Here is a 20,541-nt window from a genome sequence, read left to right on the forward strand (position 1 = left end):
CAATTCTTGCATTCTTGATTCTGAGTTATGACCTCTCTAATTTGAAACTAAAGACTTATATTTCTTCTTTATCTTTAGTCCCTTTAGAACTTGAGTTCTCAGTATGCAGAACTAACTGTAAGTGAACAGTCATTTTCTGTGTAATTTGCTTGGTTATCTTCCTCACTATCCTGAAATTCCTGGATTCAGACCAGTGTAACTAAGAGACAAACCCTGGTGTATGTTCTGACAAGCATAATCTAGCTTTACACCCATCAAACTATCTAATTAGAGGGTAGGGGGCTGAATTACTCATTTTGTTTCCAAAGAACTTTGCAGTTTTTGCGTAGAGAGAGCCACTTTAAGTTAAACTCTTTGAGACTCCATTTCTTATCAGGGATAATGATACCTCTTCTGCAGATGGTTGCTATGAAGATTCCGTGAAAAGCAAAGGCACTTTATTAGATATAATTTACTACACGAAATTAGGGGCTTGTTACTGTCCGTTCTTTTTATGCCTGTCCCTAGGGTGGTGGTTGAGGACCATGTCTTGTTTATTTATATTCTGGGCATTTGGTATAATTCCTGGACTAGGAGTGCTCAATACACATTTGTCAAAAGAAGGACAGGAAAGAAGGTAGTAAGTCTGAAGAGGTGTTGTGGGTCTCTCTGGCAGGCCAATCTCAGCCTTTGTATCCCTCATCAATAAGAGGATCCAATGGGCACAGGGAGAAACAGATTCAGCCCTCAGAAGACGACGTGGAGCCTCTGCCATTGGACAGCAGGGGGAGCACCCAAGCAACGGAGATGCACTCTATCTCCTGTTCACATCTCTGCTTTTACATTGTGTCTTTTTTTTTTTTTTTTTTTGAGGCGGAGTCTTCACTCTGTTGCCCAGGCTGGAGTGCAGTGGCACCATCTCGGCTCACTGCAAGCTCCACCTCCCAGGTTCGCGCCATTCTCCTGCCTCAGCCTCCCGAGTAGCTGGGACTACAGGCGCCCGCCACCGCGCCCGGCTAATTTTTTGTATTTTAGTAGAGACGGGGTTTCACCGTGTTAGCCAGGATGGTCTCGATCTCCTGACCTCGTGATCCGCCTGCCTCGGCCTCCCAAAGTGCAGGGATTACAGGCGTGAGCCACCGCGCCCGGCCACATTGTGTCTTTTTTGAAGTCTGTTGCCCATGCTGGTCTTGAACTCCTGGCCTCACGGGATCCTCCTGCCTCAGCCTCTTAAAGTGCTAGGATTACAAGCGTGAGCCAGCTTGCCTGGCCACATTGCTTCTTTTAACATATATTCTTCATAGGCTTAACAACTGACATATTAACATACCATCTAAACATTCTGATGACTACTATGGAATATGCTCAGTAGGTGAAAGTGGGTTCAATCTGCTCCCATTTGTGCTTCTGCCCAAGAATTGGTATCCTGAAACAGTTCCAATGAATTGGAGATATCCTGTGTCATGAAGAGGAAAGAAACGTTAGTTGAAGTCAGGAAATCTGTGTGCATGGTGGTGGCTAGAGTTTCTTTCTATCATTTACCTCTTCAGACAAATGGACACCACCTGCCCATCAACCAGATTGAGGAGAGGAGTGGATAAGAAGGGAGTCATCCACATTCATTCCTCCAACCAAACATGGGACTTCTACCAGGCTCTGCTAGGCCTCGTTCACGGTAAACAAGACGTAGCCCCCGCTCTCAGGGAACTGTGGCTGGTGGAAATACAGCATCAAATATTCTGAAATAAATTGGGGGAGGGCCAGATGCGGTGGCTTACGCCTGTAATTCCAGCACTTTGGGAGGCCGAGGCAGGTGGATCACCTGAGATAAGGAGTTTGAGACCAGCCTGGCCAAAATGGCAAAACCCCATCTCTGCTAAAAGTACAAAAATTAGCCAGGCATGGTGGCAGGCACCTGTAATCCCTGCTACTCGGTAGGCTGAGGCATGAGAATCGCTTGAATTCGGGAGGTGGAGGTTGCAGTCAGCCGAGATTGTGCCACTGCACTCCAGCCTGAGGGATAGAGAGAGACTCTGTCTCAAAAAAAAGAAAAAAAAAGGATGTTAGAGGAGTGCAAAAAATAAACTTCACAAATACCACAGAGTCACTTTTTCATATGTCCCTACTATCTCAAAATGATGCTATGTCACTTCTGTGTATAGCTTCTCATGGCACACAAACAGTAAACCTACAGTAGTTGTCCATGAGGATAGATCTTGCTTGCATTCAAAGCTGGTTTAGCCAGAGTTGGGAGTGGAGAATGGCCATGTAATATCTTGGACACCTGCCGCTTATCATGAAAACACTCAGCTCTCAAAGCCGCCACTTCCAGGTTTTTGCTCAGTTCTATGTCCCATACCCTGCCACTATGGAAAGGGGGAGAAAGCCCAGGGCCTTGGGAGTTCCTGCCCCATCAGTATTTCCGTTTCCTTTTTTTGTTTGTTTGTTTTTGAGACAAGGTCTTGCTCTGTCACCCAGACTAGAGTGCAGTGGCACAATCACGGTTCACTGCAGCTTCCACCTCCGGGGCTCAATCGATCCTCCTGCTTCAGCCTCCCAAGTAACTGGGACCACAGGTGTCCACCACCACGCCTGGCTCATTTTTGTAATTTTTGTAGAGGTGGGGTTTCACCATGTTGCCCAGGCTGGTCTCGAACACCTGGGCTCAAGTGATTCCCCCACCTCGGCCTCCCAAAGTGCTAGAATTACAGACAGACATGAGCCATCGCGCCCAGCCCGTTTCCTTGGGAAACGTTTTGAGCGTCTGTTAGGTGTCATACGCTCTGACAGGGGGAACAAAAACGAATGTAAGACATTGACTATGGTTCACAATCTGCGTGGTGGCAGACACAAACTTCTAATTTTATTTCTCCTCTCATACAGCCGAAAAACTGGTTTAACATACACTGTTTCATTTATGCCCCAAAACAGTCCTGTGAGGTCAAAACGTCATTCACTTAGGCACGACGGGTTACAGTCCACAAGGCGCATGACATCGCTCATCTTGATCTCCCGGTACCTGCGCATTTTAGGAAGAAACACGTTCAAAGGGATGAAGGGTCCGCTCTCAAGCATTTTAGCTAGCGAAGTTAGTCACATCCGGCAAAGTCGCACACTGCGGAACTAGGACTACCGCGCGCGGCCCCGCCCACTTTCCCAGCAGCGGGAAGCTGTCACCCGGACTCTAGAGATCCTGGGCCCAGAGGCTCCCGGAAGCTGCCGACCACGTGATTCGCTGGCTCAGCTCACGTGACAAAGCTCCCGGAGGTGGGGGCCCTCGGCCAAAATGGCGGCCTACCTGCAGTGGCGGCGCTTCGTTTTCTTCGACAAGGAACTGGTGAAGGAGCCGCTGGGCAATGATGGGGCCGCTCCCGGGGCCACACCTGCTTCTGGATCCGCTGCTTCCAAGTTCCTTTGCCTCCCTCCTGGCATCACTGTCTGCGACTCAGGCCGAGGGAGCCTGGTCTTTGGAGATATCCTTCGTTTGGAGCTGTCTTTTCCCTCCCGGGATCCCGAAGAGATCGAGTTAGGATGAAATCTGTTTGTTGGAGGGGTCAGTGCCGCGTGCCTCTTTCCTTTAGCTGGTCATCCAGAGTCGTTCTGTGATCTACGGGAAGAAAGAAGTCCATTTCCTAACTTGTTATCAACTGAGCAATCCTGGGCAAGTCATTTAACCTCTCTGGGTTTTAATTTCCTTATCTGTAAGAGAAGTGCACATGCCAATTTGACTAGCTTAATTTGAGATCAATAAAAAAAAAAATGCAAGTTGGCTTTAAAAGATGAATATGTAAAGTGACATGCTCTCCCCTGCCCGTTATCGTTGGCGAGGAGGTAAATGAGGCTAGCAGTTGTTGCTTTCGTCTTCATGTTGCTGGTACTCAACTCTGGCCTTTTTCACTCTTTTTTTTTTTTTTTTTTTTTGAGACGGAGTCTTCCTCTGTTGCCCAGGCGGGAGTGCAGTGGCACGATCTCGGCTCACTGTAACCTCCGCCTCCCGGGTTCAAGCGATTCTCCTGCCTCAGCCTCCCGAGTAGCTGGGACTACAGGCGTGCACCACCACACCCGGCTAATTTTTTACATTTTTAGTACAGACAGGGTTTCACCGTATTGGCCAGTCTGGTCTTGAACTCCTGACCTCGTGATCCACTCGCCTCGGCCTCCCAAAGTGCTGGGATGGCCCGCTTTCTTTCTTTTTTTTTGAAACGGAGTTTCACTCTTGTTGCACAGGCTGGAGTGCAATGGTGTGATCTGGGCACGCTGCAACCTCCGCCTCCCGGGTTCAAGCAATTCTCCTGCCTCAACCTCCTGAGTAGCTAACAGGCACACATCATTATGCCCGGCTAATTTTTGTATTTTTAGTAGAGACAGGGTTTCGCCATGTTGGCCAGGCCGGTCTCGAACCCCTGACCTCAGGTAATCCGCCCTCCTTGGCCTCCCAAAGTGCTGGGATTACAGGCATGAGTCACCGTGCCTGGCCCTACTCTTTTTAAGATAGGGAGTTCTATGAGATGATATGTAGGAAAATCCTTGAAAATTTTAGAGTTATATGCATATCATTGTTATCTGAGTTCTGGTCTGAATATAAGTATCTCTCCTTGGAAAGGAGGCTCCTTGACTACCCTGCACATATGGAAGGCCAGATCTGGTTCTTGCCACGTTCCCTACAGCTTACAGGCTTCCAGGCCTACAAACTACGGGTGACACACCTGTACCAACTGAAGCAGCACAATATTCTGGCATCTGTTGGAGAAGATGAAGAGGGCATCAATCCCTTGGTGAGTCCCAGCAGGGAAATGGGAAAGATCCGGAAGCCTGGAAATGATTTTTTCTTGGAGAATGACTAGCATTTACACTTCTGAGGTCTGTCCACAGGTTAAGATCTGGAACCTGGAGAAGAGAGATGGTGGCAATCCACTCTGCACTCGAATCTTCCCTGCTATTCCAGGAACAGAGCCAACTGTTGTATCTTGTTTGACTGTCCATGAAAATCTCAACTTTATGGCCATTGGTAAACAGAAGGCAAAACTAACACTCCTAGATTCGTTATATATTTTCTTCACAGTTGCTTCTGCCTCTCATCTTTACTGTTTTCGTGAGACCACTTTGAATTGAACTGAGGCCTTTGAGATATTAAAGTTTGGAATGGGGGCCAGGCACAGTGACTCACGCCTGTAATCCCAGCACTTTGGGAGGCTGAGGTGGGCGGATCACCTGAGGTAGTTTGAGACCAGCCTGACTGACATGGAGAAACCCCATCTCTACTAAAAATACAAAATTAGTTGGGCGTAGTGGCACATGCCTGTAATCCCAGCTACTAGGGAGACTGAGACAGGAGAATCGCTTGAACCTGGGAGGTGGAGGTTATATGTAGTGAGCCGAGATTGCGCCATTGCACTCCAGCCTGGGCAACAAGAGGGAAACTCCATCTCAAAATAAATAAATAAATAAATAAAATAAATAAAGTTTGGAATGGGAAGGGATTTAATTTTGTTCTTTGAAGATGTGTCAGTGAGTGCCAATATTCAGGTTAACCATTAATTAGAGAGGTTGGGTATATGGAGAAAGCTTGTCACTTCTGAGTGCCTCAAGGGTCTTTTTTCCCTCTCCATTTCCTGATCTTTTCAGCCTCACTGAAGTAATTTTCTTGTTCTCCTACAGGTTTCACAGATGGCAGTGTTACATTGAACAAAGGAGACATCACCCGAGACCGTCATAGCAAGACCCAGATTTTGCACAAGGGCAACTATCCTGTAACTGGATTGGCCTTTCGCCAAGCAGGAAAGACAACTCACTTGTTTGTTGTGACAACAGAGAACGTCCAGGTATGACCAAGGCCTCCACTCTTAGGAGCAGGCAGGAAGGGCTTCTCCATTGCTCAGGGGGATAGGGTAAGGAAGTGACAGGAAAGGTGGGATTGTTAAAATTTTAATCATATAATTCGAATCATTTGCCTAGCTTTGTATTTTATTTCTTTGCCTAGGAAGCTGGGAAGAGTTAGACTCTGGGCTTGTAGTAAAAAGACGTGAATTTTCTTTCTCTTTTTTGAGACGGAGTCTCACTGTGTTGCTCAGGCTGGAGTGCAGTGGCGAGATCTCGACTCACTGCAACCTCTGTCTCCCAGGTTCAAGCGATTCTCCTGCCTCAGCCTCCTGAGTAGCTGAGTAGCTGGGATTATAGGCGCACAGTAGCACATCCAGCTAATTTTTGTATTTTTAGTAGAGACGGGGTTTCACCATGTTGGCCAGGCTGGTGTCGAACTCCTGACCCCAGGTAATCCACCCACCTTGGCCTTCCAAAGTGCTGGGATTACAGGCATGAGCCATCGCGCCTGGCCTTGAATTTTATTTCTAATTAGCTTTTTTTTTTCCCTTGAGACAGGATCTTGCTGTGTCGCCCAGGCTGGAGTGCAATGGCGCTGCATCAGCTCACTGCAACCTCTGCCTCCTGGGCTCAAGCGATCCTCCCACCTCAGCCTCCTGAGTAGCTGGGATTACAGGCATGCATCACCATGCCTGGCTAATTTTTGTATTTTTTTCTTTTTTCTTTTTTTTTTTTTTTGAGACGGAGTCTTGCTCTGTCGCCCAGGCTGGAGTGCAGTGGCCGGATCTCAGCTCACTGCAAGCTCCGCCTCCCGGGTTTACGCCGTTCTCCTGCCTCAGCCTCCCGAGTAGCTGGGACTACAGGCGCCCGCCACCTCGCCCGGCTAGTTTTTTGTATTTTTTAGTAGAGACAGGGTTTCACCGTGTTAGCCAGGATGGTCTCGATCTCCTGACCTCGTGATCCGCCCGTCTCGGCCTCCCAAAGTGCTGGGATTACAGGCGTGAGCCACTACGCCCGGCCTTTTTGTATTTTTTCTAGATATGGGGTTTCACCATGTTGCCCAGGCTGGTCTCAAACTCCTGGGCCCAAGCAGTCCACCTGCCTCAACCTCCCAAAGTGCTGGAATTACAGGCATGAGCTACTGCACCGGCCTATTTCTTTTTTCTTTTTTTTTCTTTTTTTTTTTTTTTCCTGAGACGGAGTCTGGCTCTGTTGCCCAGGCTGGAGTGCAGTGGCCGGATCTCAGCTCACTGCAAGCTCTGCCTCCCGGGTTTACGCCATTCTCCTGCCTCAGCCTCCCGAGTAGCTGGGACTACAGGCGCCCACCACCTCGCCCGGCTAGTTTTTTTGTGTGTTTTTTAGTAGAGGCGGGGTTTCACCATGTTAGCCAGGATGGTCTCGATCTCCTGACCTCGTGATCCGCCCGTCTCGGCCTCCCAAAGTGCTGGGATTACAGGCTTGAGCCACTGCGCCCGGCCTGCACCGGCTTATTTCTAACTAACTTTTTAAATGACAATGGACAAGTATCTTTACTTTTCTTGTTCCTGGTGCCCCAGATTTACAACAGTCTACTCTCTCAGGAATACTGTTGATAAAACAGTAGAAGATTATTGCATTTCTCTTACTTGTAGAATTTCTGTACTAGATAGAAATAATATATACAGAGAAAGAAATGGTGGTCCCTGTTTTATATATATATATATATATATATATATATATATATATATATTTTTTTTTTTTTTTTTTTTTTTTTTTGAGACGGAGTCTCGCTTTGTCACCCAGGCTGGAGTGCGGTGGTGTGATCTCAGCTCACTGCAAGCTCTGCCTCCCGGGTTCACGCAATTCTCCTGCCTCAGCCTCCCGAGCAGCTGGGACTACAGGCACCCGCCACCGCGCCCAGCTAATTTTTTGTATTTTTAGTAGAGACGGGGTTTCACTGTGTTAGCCAGGATGGTCTCGATCTCCTGACCTCGTGATCCACCCGCCTCGGCCTCCCAAAGTGCTGGGATTACAGGCGTGAGCCACCGCGCCCGGCCCTCTGTTATATATTTAATAGATGGGTGATGGTTAATGAAGAAGGTCAGCAGCCAAGAGAAAGACTTAGAATGCTAAGAGGGAAAAAAGAGCCAGTATGGAGATGAGAATACCTTCGTGAAGGCTTAGTGTTACCTCCTCAAAGGAGCCTGTTAACCCCTTTCTTACTTCTGGCAGTCCTATATAGTTTCTGGAAAAGACTATCCTCGCGTGGAGTTGGACACCCATGGTTGTGGTCTGCGCTGCTCAGCCCTAAGTGACCCTTCTCAGGACCTGCAGTTCATTGTGGCCGGGGATGAGTGTGTCTACTTGTATCAGCCTGATGAACGTGGGCCCTGCTTCGCCTTTGAGGGCCACAAGCTCATTGCCCACTGGTTTAGAGGCTACCTTGTCATTGTCTCCCGTGACCGGAAGGTTTCTCCCAAGTAAGGACTCCAGTGAAAAGGGACAGGGAGAGGGCTGGACTTGTTCCCCAGAGTCCGCCTGATTTTAAAATCCTAATGCCTGGATCCTGCCAGTCTCCTACTCCTACTCTGGTGTTATGTAGATAACATTTCTTTTTTTTTTTTTTTTGAGATGGAGTCTCGCTCTGTCACCTAGGAGTGCAGTGGCGTGATCTCGACTAACTGCAACCTCTGCCTCCTGGGTTCCAGTGATTCTCCTGCTTCAACCTCTTGAGTAGCTGGGATTACAGGCATGTGCCACCATGCCCGGCTACTTTTTGTATTTTTTGTAGAGACAAGGTTTCACCATGTTGACCAGGCTGGTCTCAGACTCCTGACCTCAGGTGATCCACCTGCCTCGGCCTCCCAAAGTGCTGGGATTATAGGCATGAGCCACTGCACCTGGCTGGTGACACATATCTAGAGTTGGTTATAACATTTTTTTTTAATGAAAAATGGGTGTTTTTGCTGCAGGTGTTTGCTACATAGCCCTAGTATACTAGAATGCTCCAGGGAATTTGGACCTGTTTGTTTGTTTGTTTGTTTTGTTTTGTTTTGTTTGAGATGGAGTCTCGCTCTGTTGCCCAGGCTGGAGTGCAGTGGCACGATCTCGGCTCACTGCAAGCTCCGCCTCCTGGGTTCACGGCATTCTCCTGCTTCAGCCTCCCGAGTAGCTGGGAGTACAGGTGCCTGCCCTGATGCCCGGCTAATTTTTTGTATTTTTAGTAGAGATGGAGTTTCACTGTGTTAGTCAGGATGGTCTGAATCTCCTGACCTCATGATCTGCCCGCCTCGGCCTCCTAAAGCACTGGGATTACAGGCGTGAGCCTCCGCTCCCGTCCTTACTTTGTTTTGTTTTTTAACTCTTTTGTCAAAATAAGTTGGGCAGAGGAACAAAGGATTCAGGAGTGGAGAAATTAGAAAGTGCTGGGAAATGTGGGATGCAAGTTTTTTGTTTTGTTTTGGTTTTTTTTTTGTTTGTTTGTTTGTTTGTTTTTGTTTTTGTTTTTTTTTTTTTTTGAGACGGAGTCTCGCTCTGTCGCCCAGGCTGGAGTGCAGTGGCGCGATCTCGGCTCACTGCAACCTCCGCCTCCCGGGTTCCCGCCATTCTCCTGCCTCAGCCTCCTGAGTAGCTGGGACTACAGGTGCCCGCCACCGCGCCCGGCTAGTTTTTTGTATTTTTAGTAGAGACGGGGTTTCACCGTGGTCTCGATCTCCTGACCTTGTGATCCGCCTGCCTCGGCCTCCGAAAGTGCTGGGATTACAGGCGTGAGCCTACGCCCGGCCTTGGTTTTGTTTTTTAAGGGGTAGGTGGGGTCTTCTGCATGATGAAAGTACTCCCTGTTAGATGCTGGTTTGTTTTGCTTTCATTCAGTTCCAGGCACAATGTTTTAAATATACCATGTATTGGATGATTATTTTCTAAATGAATGGATATCTGAATGTACTTAATTTTCTCATCTGTTGCTTTGGTTAATTGTAGGATCCTAAAGGGTAAGGTCAGGTTTATATGTTCTCTTTCTACAACTACCAGCATAGTGCTGCATGGTATGGGATGTGAGGGACCAGAGAGGTGATTTGTGCTGGGTGGAATGTGCACCAAAGTTATCATGGGAAAGGAAATAAAGGGGAGATAAGACAGAGATGTCCAAATATCTGGTGCTTTTTCTTTCCTATGCAGGTCAGAGTTTACCAGCAGGGACTCACAGAGCTCCGACAAGCAGATTCTAAACATCTATGACCTGTGCAACAAGTTCATAGCCTATAGCGCCGTCTTTGAGGATGTAGTGGATGTGCTTGCTGAGTGGGGCTCCCTGTACGTGCTGACGCGGGATGGGCGGGTCCACGCACTGCAGGAGAAGGACACACAGACCAAACTGGAGGCAAGGCCACCAGGCTCCCAGAGCTGGCCACAGGCACCTAGAAGCAGCTGCAGGAGCAGGTTCCCCAAGTCATATTGGCTAGGGTGTTTCCCTCCTTGTGGGTCACAGCCTTACTCAGCTTCCTTAGGGTAGGATTATAAGGTAAATGGCCTGGGATGGGGCTTTAGAGGGAAATAATGGCTGGGAGTCTGAACCCACTCTAAGGGTTCACTTTGTTTCCAGAGCACCTTATGAAATAAGGTGATACTGATCTTGGGGATTTCTGGGAGCTCTAGGTTTGTCTAGGATCTAGGCAGATCAGAAATCCAGGACTTTCTGTTTTGCATGTTGTGGGCACATTTTGGGAAAGTGTCTTACCAGGACCGCTTCTACCAATTTTCTAATCTCTCTTCCCTTCTAGATGCTATTTAAGAAGAACCTATTTGAGATGGCGATTAACCTTGCCAAGAGCCAACATCTGGACAGTGATGGGCTGGCCCAGATTTTCATGCAGTATGGAGACCATCTCTACAGCAAGGGCAACCACGATGGGGCTGTCCAGCAGTATATCCGGTCAGTCTGGAGGCACTTTGGGATATAGCTGTGAATGCAGGGACAGGCAGCTAGATAGCTAAAGCCCATCCATGCTCCAGGTAGGGGCTAGAATTCTACCAGGAACTGTTTTTGCTTTTGTTTTTGTTTTGTTTGTTAGTTTTTTTTTTTTTTTTTGAGATGGAATTTCGCTCTTGTTCCCCAAGCTGGAGTGCAATGGTGCGATCTTGGCTCATTGCAACCTCTGCCTCCTGGGTTCAAGTGATTCTCCTGTCTCAGTTTCGCGAGTAGCTGGGATTACAGGTGCATGCCACCACACCTAGCCACTTTTTTGTATTTTTAGTAGAAACGGGGTTTCACCATGTTAGACAGGCTGGTCATGAACTCCTGACCTCAGGTGGTCTGCCTGCTTCGGCCTCCCAAAGTGCTGAGATTATAGGTATGAGCCACCGCTCCCAGCGTTTTTGTTTTTGTTTTTGTTTTGTTTTGTTTTTTGAGATGGATTCTCACCTTTTACCCGGGCTGGAGTGCAATGGTGTGATCTCAGCTCTCTGCAGCCTCTGCCTCGGGCTCAAGCGATTCTCCTATCTCAGCCTCCCGAGTAGCTGGGATTACAGGTGCATGCCGCCATGCCGGGCTAATTTTTTGTATTATTAGTAGAGACGGGGTTTTACGGTGTTCCCTAGGCTGGTCTCGAACTCCTGAGCTCAGGCAATCCACCTGCCTTGGCCTCCCAAAGTGTTAGGATTACAGATATGAGCCAACATGCTCGGCCTTTTTAATTTTTTTTACAGGAACTATGATGCCTTAAATGAGAGGACAAGATTCCTTGTTGAAAAGGGAATTTTAGGGTCAAATATTATATGACCAGTATGCAGTTCAGCTGATGATTACCTCTCATTTTAAACTTTAGCTTGGCCTTTGTAAATACTTACTTTGACCTGGTTCTTTAAGGGGGAAAAGATATTCATTTCTTGTTTCCATAATTCCTTCCCTCAGTACTAATTCTTGGAATTTTCTGCCTTGAGAAGGGGTTTTAGAAACCAGTCTAAGGTGGCCGGGTGCGGTGGCTCACGCCTGTAATCCCAGCACTTTGGGAGGCCAAGGCGGGCGGATCATGAGATCAGGAGATCGAAACCATCCTGGCTAATGGTGAAACCCCGTCTCTACTAAAAAATACAAAAAATTAGCCGGGCGTGGTGGCGGGTGCCTGTAGTCCCAGCTACTCGGGAGGCTGAGGCAGGAGAATGGCCTGAACCCCAGAGGCGGAGCTTGCAGTGAGCTGAGATTGCGCCACTGCACTCCAGCCTGGGCAACAGAGCGAGACTCCATCTCAAAAACAATAAATAAATAAAAGAAACCTGTCGGCCGGGCGCGGTGGCTCAAGCCTGTAATCCCAGCACTTTGGGAGGCTGAGATGGGCGGATCACGAGGTCAGGAGATCGAGACCATCCTGGGTAACACAGTGAAACCCCGTCTCTACTAAAAATACAAAAACTTAGCCGGGCGAGGTGGCGGGCGCCTGTAGTCCCAGCTACTCGGGAGGCTGAGGCAGGAGAATGGCGTGAACCCGGGAGGCAGAGCTTGCAGTGAGCTGAGATCCGGCCACTGCACTCCAGCCTGGGTGACAGAGCGAGACTCCGTTTCAAAAAAAAAAAAAAAAAAAAAAAAACCTACTCCAGCACTTTGGGAGGCCGAGACGGGCGGATCACGAGGTCAGGAGATCGAGACCATCCTGGCTAACCCGGTGAAACCCCGTCTCTACTAAAAAAAATACAAAAAACTAGCCGGGCGAGATGGTGGGCGCCTGTAGTCGCAGCTACTCGGGAGGCTGAGGCAGGAGAATGGCGTAAACCCGGAAGGCGGAGCTTGCAGTGAGCTGAGATCCGGCCACTGCACTCTAGCCCGGGCGACAGAGCGAGCGAGACTCCGTCTCAAAAAAAAAAAAAAAAAAAAAAAAAAGAAACCTGTCTAAGGCTGGGGTGCAGCGGCATGTGCCTGTGATCCTATCCCTTTGGAAGACCAAGGTGGGAGGATTGCTTGAGCCCAGTCTGAGCAACATAGCAAGACCCCATTTCTAACAACAAATAAATACATAGATTTAAAAATATGGCTGGGTGCCATGGCTCATGCCTGTAATCCTAGCACTTTGGGAGGCTGAGGCGGGTGGATCACTTGAGGTTAGGAGTTCGAGACTAGCCTGGCCATCATGGTAAAACCCTGTCTCCACTTAAAAAAAAAAAAAATACAAGGCCAGACGTGGTGGCTCATGCCTGTAATCTCAGCACTTTGGGAGGCCGAGGCAGGTGGATCAGAGGTCAAGAGTTAAAGACCATCCTGGCCAACATGGTGAAACCCTATCTCTACTAAAAATACAAAATTTAGCTGGGCATGGTGGTGAGCGCCTGTAATCCTAGCGTAAAAAAAAAATTAGCTGGGCGTGGTGGCATATGCCTGTAATCCCAGCTACTTGCGAAGCTGAGGCAGGAGATTCACTTGAACCTGGGAAGCAGAGGCTGTCGTGAGCCGAGATTGTGCCACTGCAATCCAGCCTGGGCAACAAGAGCAAACCTCTATCTCAAAAAAAAAAATTTTTTAAATTAAATTAAAAAATAATAATATATAAGAAAAAGAACAAAAATACAACAATAAAACAACAACAAAATAATAATATAAAAAGAAACCTGGCCGGGCACAGTGGCTCAAGCCTGTAATCCCAGCACTTTGGGAGGCCGAGACGGGCGGATCACGAGGTCGGGAGATCGAGACCATCCTGGCTAACATGGTGAAACCCCGTCTCTACTAAGAAATACAAAAAGCTAGCCGGGCGAGGTGGCGGGCGCCTGTAGTCCCAGCTACTGGGGAGGCTGAGGCAGGAGAATGGCGTAAACCCGGGAGGCGGAGCTTGCAGTGAGCTGAGATCCGGCCACTGCACTCCAGCCTGGGCGGCAGAGCGAGACTCCGTCTCAAAAAAAAAAAAAAAAAAAAAAAAAAGAAACCTGTCTAGCCTCTTCCCCATTCTCTTTAGAATTCCTATTTTTAGCCAAATTTAAGAAGCAGTGCCCTGGAGCCTTGCTACCCACTGTGGTCCCAGTCTAGTAGCACCGATATTACCTGGGACTTTGTTAGAAATGTAGAATCTCAGGCCCCACCCCAGATCCACTGAAATAGAATTAGCATTTTGAGAAGATCTGCAAGTGATTCCTGTGTACATGAGTTGGACAAGTATAGTGATTCAGATGCTATCTGGTGCACATGTCTCCCTAGAACCATTGGAAAGTTGGAGCCATCCTACGTGATCCGCAAGTTTCTAGATGCCCAGCGCATTCACAACCTGACTGCCTACCTGCAGACCCTGCACCGACAATCCCTGGCCAATGCTGACCATACCACCCTGCTCCTCAACTGCTATACCAAGCTCAAGGACAGCTCGAAGCTGGAGGAGTTCATCAAGGTGCAGGATGGTGTTGGTGGGAGAGTCCTGGAGGCCCCACTGAGCATGAGGTGGCTCCACTGGGACTTGTTCGTTTCAGCAAGATATAGGGAGAGGAAAGGGCTGACCTTATTTAGAGGAGCGGCTGTTCCTGTTAGTTCTGTGCCGTCTCCCCTCTTGTTTTATGACTCTAGAACTTCCCATGATATCTAAGCCCAGGGTGGTGGCACTGGGGAAGCCCTGTCCCTAGCGGTGTCCCTCTAATGGTAGGGGTAGAGGAAAACTTTAGTCAGACACTCCCACAGGCTGACTAGCATAATATTTTCAAAGCGTGGACTTTATGGTATCACCTTAGGCATCTGTCTGAAAGTCAGATGCCTGTTTCCTCTCCCTTCTCTAGCTACGTCTGTGTAAATGATTTTGTCTCATGTCTCCTCGGCAGACAAAAAGTGAGAGTGAAGTCCACTTTGATGTGGAGACAGCCATCAAGGTCCTCCGGCAGGCTGGTTACTACTCCCATGCCCTGTACCTGGCAGAGAACCATGCACATCATGAGTGGTACCTGAAGATCCAGCTAGAGGACATTAAGGTAGGTGAGACTCTGTCTTTTTTCCCCAAGAGACAGGGTCTCGCTATGTTGCCCAGGCTGGACTTGAATTCCTGGGCTCAGGTGATCCTCCCACCCCATCCTCCTGAGTAGAGGTGAGACTCTTAACTTGGGCCGAGCCGTGTTGTTTTTGAAGACATCCCCAGAATGATGAAAGTGCTTTCTGGTGGCTGAGGCAGGAGTATGCACTACTCTGCCCTTTACTTTTCCACAGAATTATCAGGAAGCCCTTCGGTACATCGGCAAGCTGCCTTTTGAGCAGGCAGAGAGCAACATGAAGCGCTATGGCAAGATCCTCATGCACCATATACCAGAGCAGACAACTCAGTTGCTGAAGGGACTTTGTACTGATTATCGGCCCAGCCTCGAAGGCCACAGCGATGGGGAGGCCCCAGGCTGCAGGGTGAGGCTGCAGGGAAAAGAGCTTCAGACAGTGGGGATCACTTCAGGGGCTTCCTGTATATCACGCCCACTCACTCAGCCTCCTTTCTCCTCCCTTGCCATCCTAGGCCAACTCTGAGGAGTTCATCCCCATCTTTGCCAATAACCCGCGAGAGCTGAAGGCCTTCCTAGAGCACATGAGTGAAGTGCAGCCAGACTCACCCCAGGGCATCTACGACACACTCCTTGAGCTGCGACTGCAGAACTGGGCTCATGAAAAGGACCCACAGGTGAGGCCTGGCCAGGGCTGCAGGAGAAAAGACAGTTCATGCCATCTCCATTCTTCCGTCTTGGGGGCTGCCTTTCACTGCATTCCTTAGACCAGTAACACCTTACCATGGGGCTCAGTGGTCCTCTGTGAAGAGGGAATGGACTGAGGGAAAGAGTTGACTGGCCTTGTCCAAAGAGACCTTGTGATTTTCCCCTTTTGTCCAGCAACTCTGCCCTCCTTCTTCTCCAGGTCAAAGAGAAGCTTCACGCAGAGGCCATTTCCCTGCTGAAGAGTGGTCGCTTCTGCGACGTCTTTGACAAGGCCCTGGTCCTGTGCCAGATGCATGACTTCCAGGATGGTGTCCTTTACCTCTATGAGCAGGGGAAGCTGTAAGAGTTTGGGGAATTTCAGGGAAAGGGGAAGAATCCAAGTCATTTTCCAGAGACAGCCACTGAGGTGTGCCCTTGCCCTGGCCACAGATTCCAGCAGATCATGCACTACCACATGCAGCACGAGCAGTACCGGCAGGTCATCACCGTGTGTGAGCGCCACGGGGAGCAGGACCCCTCCTTGTGGGAGCAGGCCCTCAGCTACTTCGCTCGCAAGGAGGAGGACTGCAAGGAGTATGTGGCAGCTGTCCTCAAGCATATCGAGAACAAGAACCTCATGCCACCTCTTCTAGGTACTTGGGAAGACAGGATGGGTGGGTGACAAGCTGCTGACAGCTGGGCTCTGTGGCAGGGGCCCTTCAACTCTATCCAGAGAGTGCCGCACGCAGTTCATTGTCTTGTTTCCTCTTGGACCCCAATCTCAGTGGTGCAGACCCTGGCCCACAACTCCACAGCCACACTGTCCGTCATCAGAGACTACCTGGTCCAAAAACTACAGAAACAGAGCCAGCAGATTGCACAGGATGAGCTGCGGGTGCGGCGGTACCGAGAGGAGACCACCCGTATCCGCCAGGAGATCCAAGAGCTCAAGGCCAGGTACCCAGGGCATGGATATGTGGAGGAGTCCAGGGGATAACTTGCCCTTCACAGGGTATTTATTACTAAGTACTTTCCATAGAGGATTCTATGGAGTGCTTTTGAGCATTTTGATTCTTCAAGGTGTGTTTTAATGGAGGAATTCCAAAAAATGGTTTATTACACAGATCATTATTTACTGGGCTTTGGAGGATATTATTTTGTAGCAGGTACTTTTTGTTCTTTATATGCCTGTATTTTACCTTTTCTAAACACATCCATATTGTGGTTGGAAGCCATTCTGGTGTTTTTCTTTTTTGAGACAGGATCTTGTCACTGAGGCTGGAGTGCAGGAGCGTGATCACGGCTCACTGCAGCCTTGACCTCCCGGGCTCAAGTGATCCTCCCACCTCAGCCTCCAGAGTAGCTGGGATTACAGGCATGCGCCACCAAGCCCAGCTAATTTTTGTATTTTTAGTAGAGATGGGGTTTACAGTGTTGACCAGACTGGTCTCGAACTCCTGGCCTCAAGTGATCCTCCCGCCTTGACCTCCCAAAGTGCTGGGATTACAGGCATGAGCCACGGTGCCCAGCCATAATCCCAACTCTGAAATCTTATCTGCCCTTAACATTCTGTAAAATATTTATTAGACGGCCGGGCGCGGTGGCTCAAGCCTGTAATCCCAGCACTTTGGGAGGCCGAGACGGGTGGATCACGAGGTCAGGAGATCGAGACCATCCTGGCTAACACGGTGAAACCCCGTCTCTACTACAAAATACAAAAAAAAAACTAGCCAGGCGAGGTGGCGGGCGCCTGTAGTCCCAGCTACTCGGGAGGCTGAGGCAGGAGAATGGCGTGAACCCGGGAGGCGGAGCTTGCAGTGAGCTGAGATCCGGCCACTGCACTCCAGCCTGGGCGACAGAGCGAGACTCCGTCTCAAAAAAAAAAAAAAAAAAAAAAAAAATATTTATTAGAGAACAAGTTTCTTCATTCTACAAATTCTGAGTCTCTGTGATGTCCCAAGCACTATTCTGAACAGCACAGGCAAAAAGCCTGGCCTTCCTGGAGCTTTATGTTTTAGAAGAGACAGACAGCAAACATGTTAAATAGGCAAACTTTTTTTTTTTTTTTTTTTTGAGATGGAGTCTCACTCTGTCACCCAGGCTAGAGTGCAATGTTGCGATCTCGGCTCACAGCAACCTCCACCTCCTGGGTTCAAGCAATTCTCCTGCCTCAGCCTCCTGAGTAGATGAGATTACAGGTGCCTCCCGCCATGCCTGACTAATTTTTGTATTTTTGTAGAGACAGGGTTTCACCATGTTGGCCAGGCTGGTCTTGAACTCCTGACTTCAGGGGATCTGCCTGTCTTGGCCTCCCAAAGTGCTGAGATTGTATGAGCCACCGCACCTGGCCAAACAGGCAAAAATTTTTTTTTTTTTTTTTTTTGAGATGAAGTCTCGCTCTTGTCCCCCAGGCTGGAGTGCGATGGTGCGGTCTCAGCTCACTGCAACCTCTGCCTCCTGGGTTCAAGCGAGTCTTCTACTTTGGCCCGCCGAGTACCTGGGATTACACGTGCCTGCCACCATGCCTGGCTAATCTTTATATTTTTATTAGAGACAGGGTTTCGCCATATTGGCCAGGCTGGTCTAGAAGTCCTGACCTCAGGTGATCCACCTGCCTGGGCCTCCGGAAGTGCTGGGATTACAGGTGTGAGCCACTGCGCCCGGCCAAACAGGCAAACTTTTGTAGTACGTTAGGTGGTGGTAAGTTCTGAGTGGAAAATAAATTGCGCAAGGGGAGCGGGGAAGAAGTGTGTCAACAAGTTTAGAGAATGTCGCCAGGAAAGGCCTCACTGAAAGGGTCACATCTGAGTACAGACCTGAAAGTTAATTTAGTGGCAGTTGTGAAAATGGAGAGAGAGGAAATGATCCCCAGGCTGAGTTGGCCTTGTTGGGAGCATGCTAAGACTCACTACAGGTCCAGGGCTGTTATAATCATTTGACTCCCCTAAGGCAATAAGAAGAGCAGGGCAGGGCCTTCAGGGGCCTTACCGGTGACCTTGCGCCGTCCACTTCAGCTGCCTTCTTTCTTATCCTTGACTCCTGGCCTTGCCCTCACTTTTGCCACTCACTTCTGGTCTTTCTTCCCTGTAGTCCTAAGATTTTCCAAAAGACCAAATGCAGCATCTGTAACAGTGCCTTGGAGTTGCCCTCAGTCCACTTCCTGTGTGGCCACTCCTTCCACCAACATTGCTTTGAGAGTTACTCGGAAAGTGATGCTGACTGCCCCACCTGCCTCCCTGAAAACCGGAAGGTCATGGATATGATCCGGGCCCAGGAACAGAAACGAGATCTCCATGATCAATTCCAGCATCAGGTGGGGATGAGTGGGCTAGATGGGCCAGGGGATTCCCACTAGTGTCACAGAGTCACTGGAGGGCTTGTTTCCTTATCTCCTCCTCACTTGAGAAACAAGCACTTTGATTCTGATTGGTACTCCTTCCCTCCTCTTCTCCTGCAGCTCAAGTGCTCCAATGACAGCTTTTCTGTGATTGCTGACTACTTTGGCAGAGGTGTTTTCAACAAATTGACTCTGCTGACCGACCCTCCCACAGCCAGACTGACCTCCAGCCTGGAGGCTGGGCTGCAGCGCGACCTGCTTATGCACTCCAGGAGGGGCACTTAAGCAGCCTGGAGGAAGATGTGGGCAGGACCGAGTGGAGGACCGAGAGGACAGACACAATGGGACCTGAGCGGGTGTTACACAGAAGGCTGGCTGACATGCCCAGGGCTCCACTCTCATCTAATGTCGCAGCCCTCAGAACTAAAGCAGACTTTCTTTCCCTGCCTTCTTATTTAGCCAGCCTGCCATCCCTCCTCTTCACTAGCAGTGTAGATCATTCCAGATCAGTGGGGGAGGGCACCTCAGCAACCTCTGAGTGTGGACAATAGCTGCTTTATTCTCTATCCAAGAGCACCAGGCTGTGCTTGGGTCCTTGCTCGCAGAGTCTATAAATAAAAGAATATAATGATTTGGGAGCTTAAGGATTTTTTTCTGGGGACTTCCTGGTGATTCTTAACTGCACGATGGACTTCCTTCCCTCTGCTCTCCTGGCGTTCCACTTCCCTCCTATGGTGTTCTTGGAGACCATGTTGGCTCAGTCTCGTTCCAGTAATGGGTGGGGCCTGTGGCATTGCGTACAGTTCAATTTACTGAAGGACCTCTGCAAAAGACCTAATGACTGAGCTCCAGGAGCAGCCTGGACCAAGACATACAAAACAACTCTTGCTCTTTCCTCTTGCTGGTCTCTATGGCTGTAGTTTGGGCAAAATACTCAAGCAGGAGGCAGACTCGGGTAGGGAGCTTTGGGCTTAACCTACCTTAATAATGGGTAGGTTGGCATCTTGCTGTACGTACTATCAGATGATAAACAGGAGAAAAGGTCCTTTCTGGAAACATCTTTCCCTCTTTGAAATTGTCAGCTAAAGTTTATGTTGTTAGGTGTCCCTGTGTAATTTGGGTGGCGCTGCCTGTCTGAAAATTGCTCCTATGTTGTTTTTTTCTCCACAGCCTCACCTAATTTCATCTCCTATGTTGTTTAATTGGAGGAAGTACGTTTGACATTGTGGTTTAGGTAGTATGTAGGATTGCCATGGGCTGGGCGCGGTGGTTCATGCCTGTAATCCCAACACTTTGCAGGACTGAGGTGAGAGGATCACTTGAGTCCAGGAGTTCAAGACCAATCCCCCAGGCAACATAGTGAGACCCCGTCTGTGCAAGAAATAAAAATAAACTAGCCCAGCCTGGTGGCGCTTGCCTGTGGTCCCAGCTACTCAGGAGGCTGAGGTGGGAGGCTTGAGCCCAGGAAGTTGAGGCTGCAGTGAGCCTTGATCACACCACTGCACTCCAGCCTAGGTGACAGAGACCCTGTCTCAAAAAGTAAAAAAGAAAAAAACAGTGGCAGTATTGTAGCTGCTATGAGTAGACTTTGGATCCACTGACCTGGGTTCGAATCCTAGTTGTGCTGTTTGACTTAGGGTACATCTTACCTTCTCAACTGGTTATTTATTTTTTTTTTTTAATTTTTTTTTTCCCCAGTGGGCTTTTGGGGAACAGGTGGTATTTGGTCATGTGAACAAGTTCTTTAGTAGTAATTTCTGAGATTTGGTGCCGATCACCCAAGCAGTGTACAC

At 48.9% G+C, this 20,541-nt stretch overlaps 1 protein-coding gene across 1 annotated transcript; it reads left to right on the top strand.

The window, feature by feature from the left end:
• Positions 1-1,552: 1,552 nt before the first annotated feature.
• On the top strand, positions 1,553-19,386 carry LOC105476384 (VPS11 core subunit of CORVET and HOPS complexes). The gene is made up of 17 exons (XM_071075673.1): positions 1,553-1,654; positions 2,911-3,452; positions 4,606-4,754; positions 4,852-4,987; positions 5,638-5,801; positions 8,011-8,258; positions 9,958-10,159; positions 10,560-10,711; positions 13,958-14,144; positions 14,566-14,712; positions 14,945-15,133; positions 15,240-15,401; positions 15,632-15,771; positions 15,862-16,064; positions 16,197-16,368; positions 18,502-18,724; positions 18,869-19,386. Exons 2-17 carry the CDS (start codon positions 3,266-3,268, stop codon positions 19,031-19,033), a joined length of 2,826 nt encoding a protein of 941 aa, XP_070931774.1. The 5' UTR covers positions 1,553-1,654; positions 2,911-3,265; the 3' UTR covers positions 19,034-19,386.
• The last annotated feature ends 1,155 nt before the right edge of the window (positions 19,387-20,541 follow it).

The sequence above is a fragment of the Macaca nemestrina genome, chromosome 12 (genome assembly GCF_043159975.1).
Source record: "Macaca nemestrina isolate mMacNem1 chromosome 12, mMacNem.hap1, whole genome shotgun sequence".
NCBI lineage: Eukaryota > Metazoa > Chordata > Mammalia > Primates > Cercopithecidae > Macaca > Macaca nemestrina.

Coding starts and splice junctions, on each gene's coding strand:
- LOC105476384 (XM_071075673.1), top strand. CDS start 3,266: ATGGCGGCCTACCTGCAGTGGCGGCGCTTCGTTTTCTTCGACAAGGAA. Junction 4,755..4,851: donor AAGAGGGCATCAATCCCTTG/GTGAGTCCCAGC, acceptor GTCTGTCCACAG/GTTAAGATCTGGAACCTGGA. Junction 16,065..16,196: donor CCTCATGCCACCTCTTCTAG/GTACTTGGGAAG, acceptor CCCCAATCTCAG/TGGTGCAGACCCTGGCCCAC.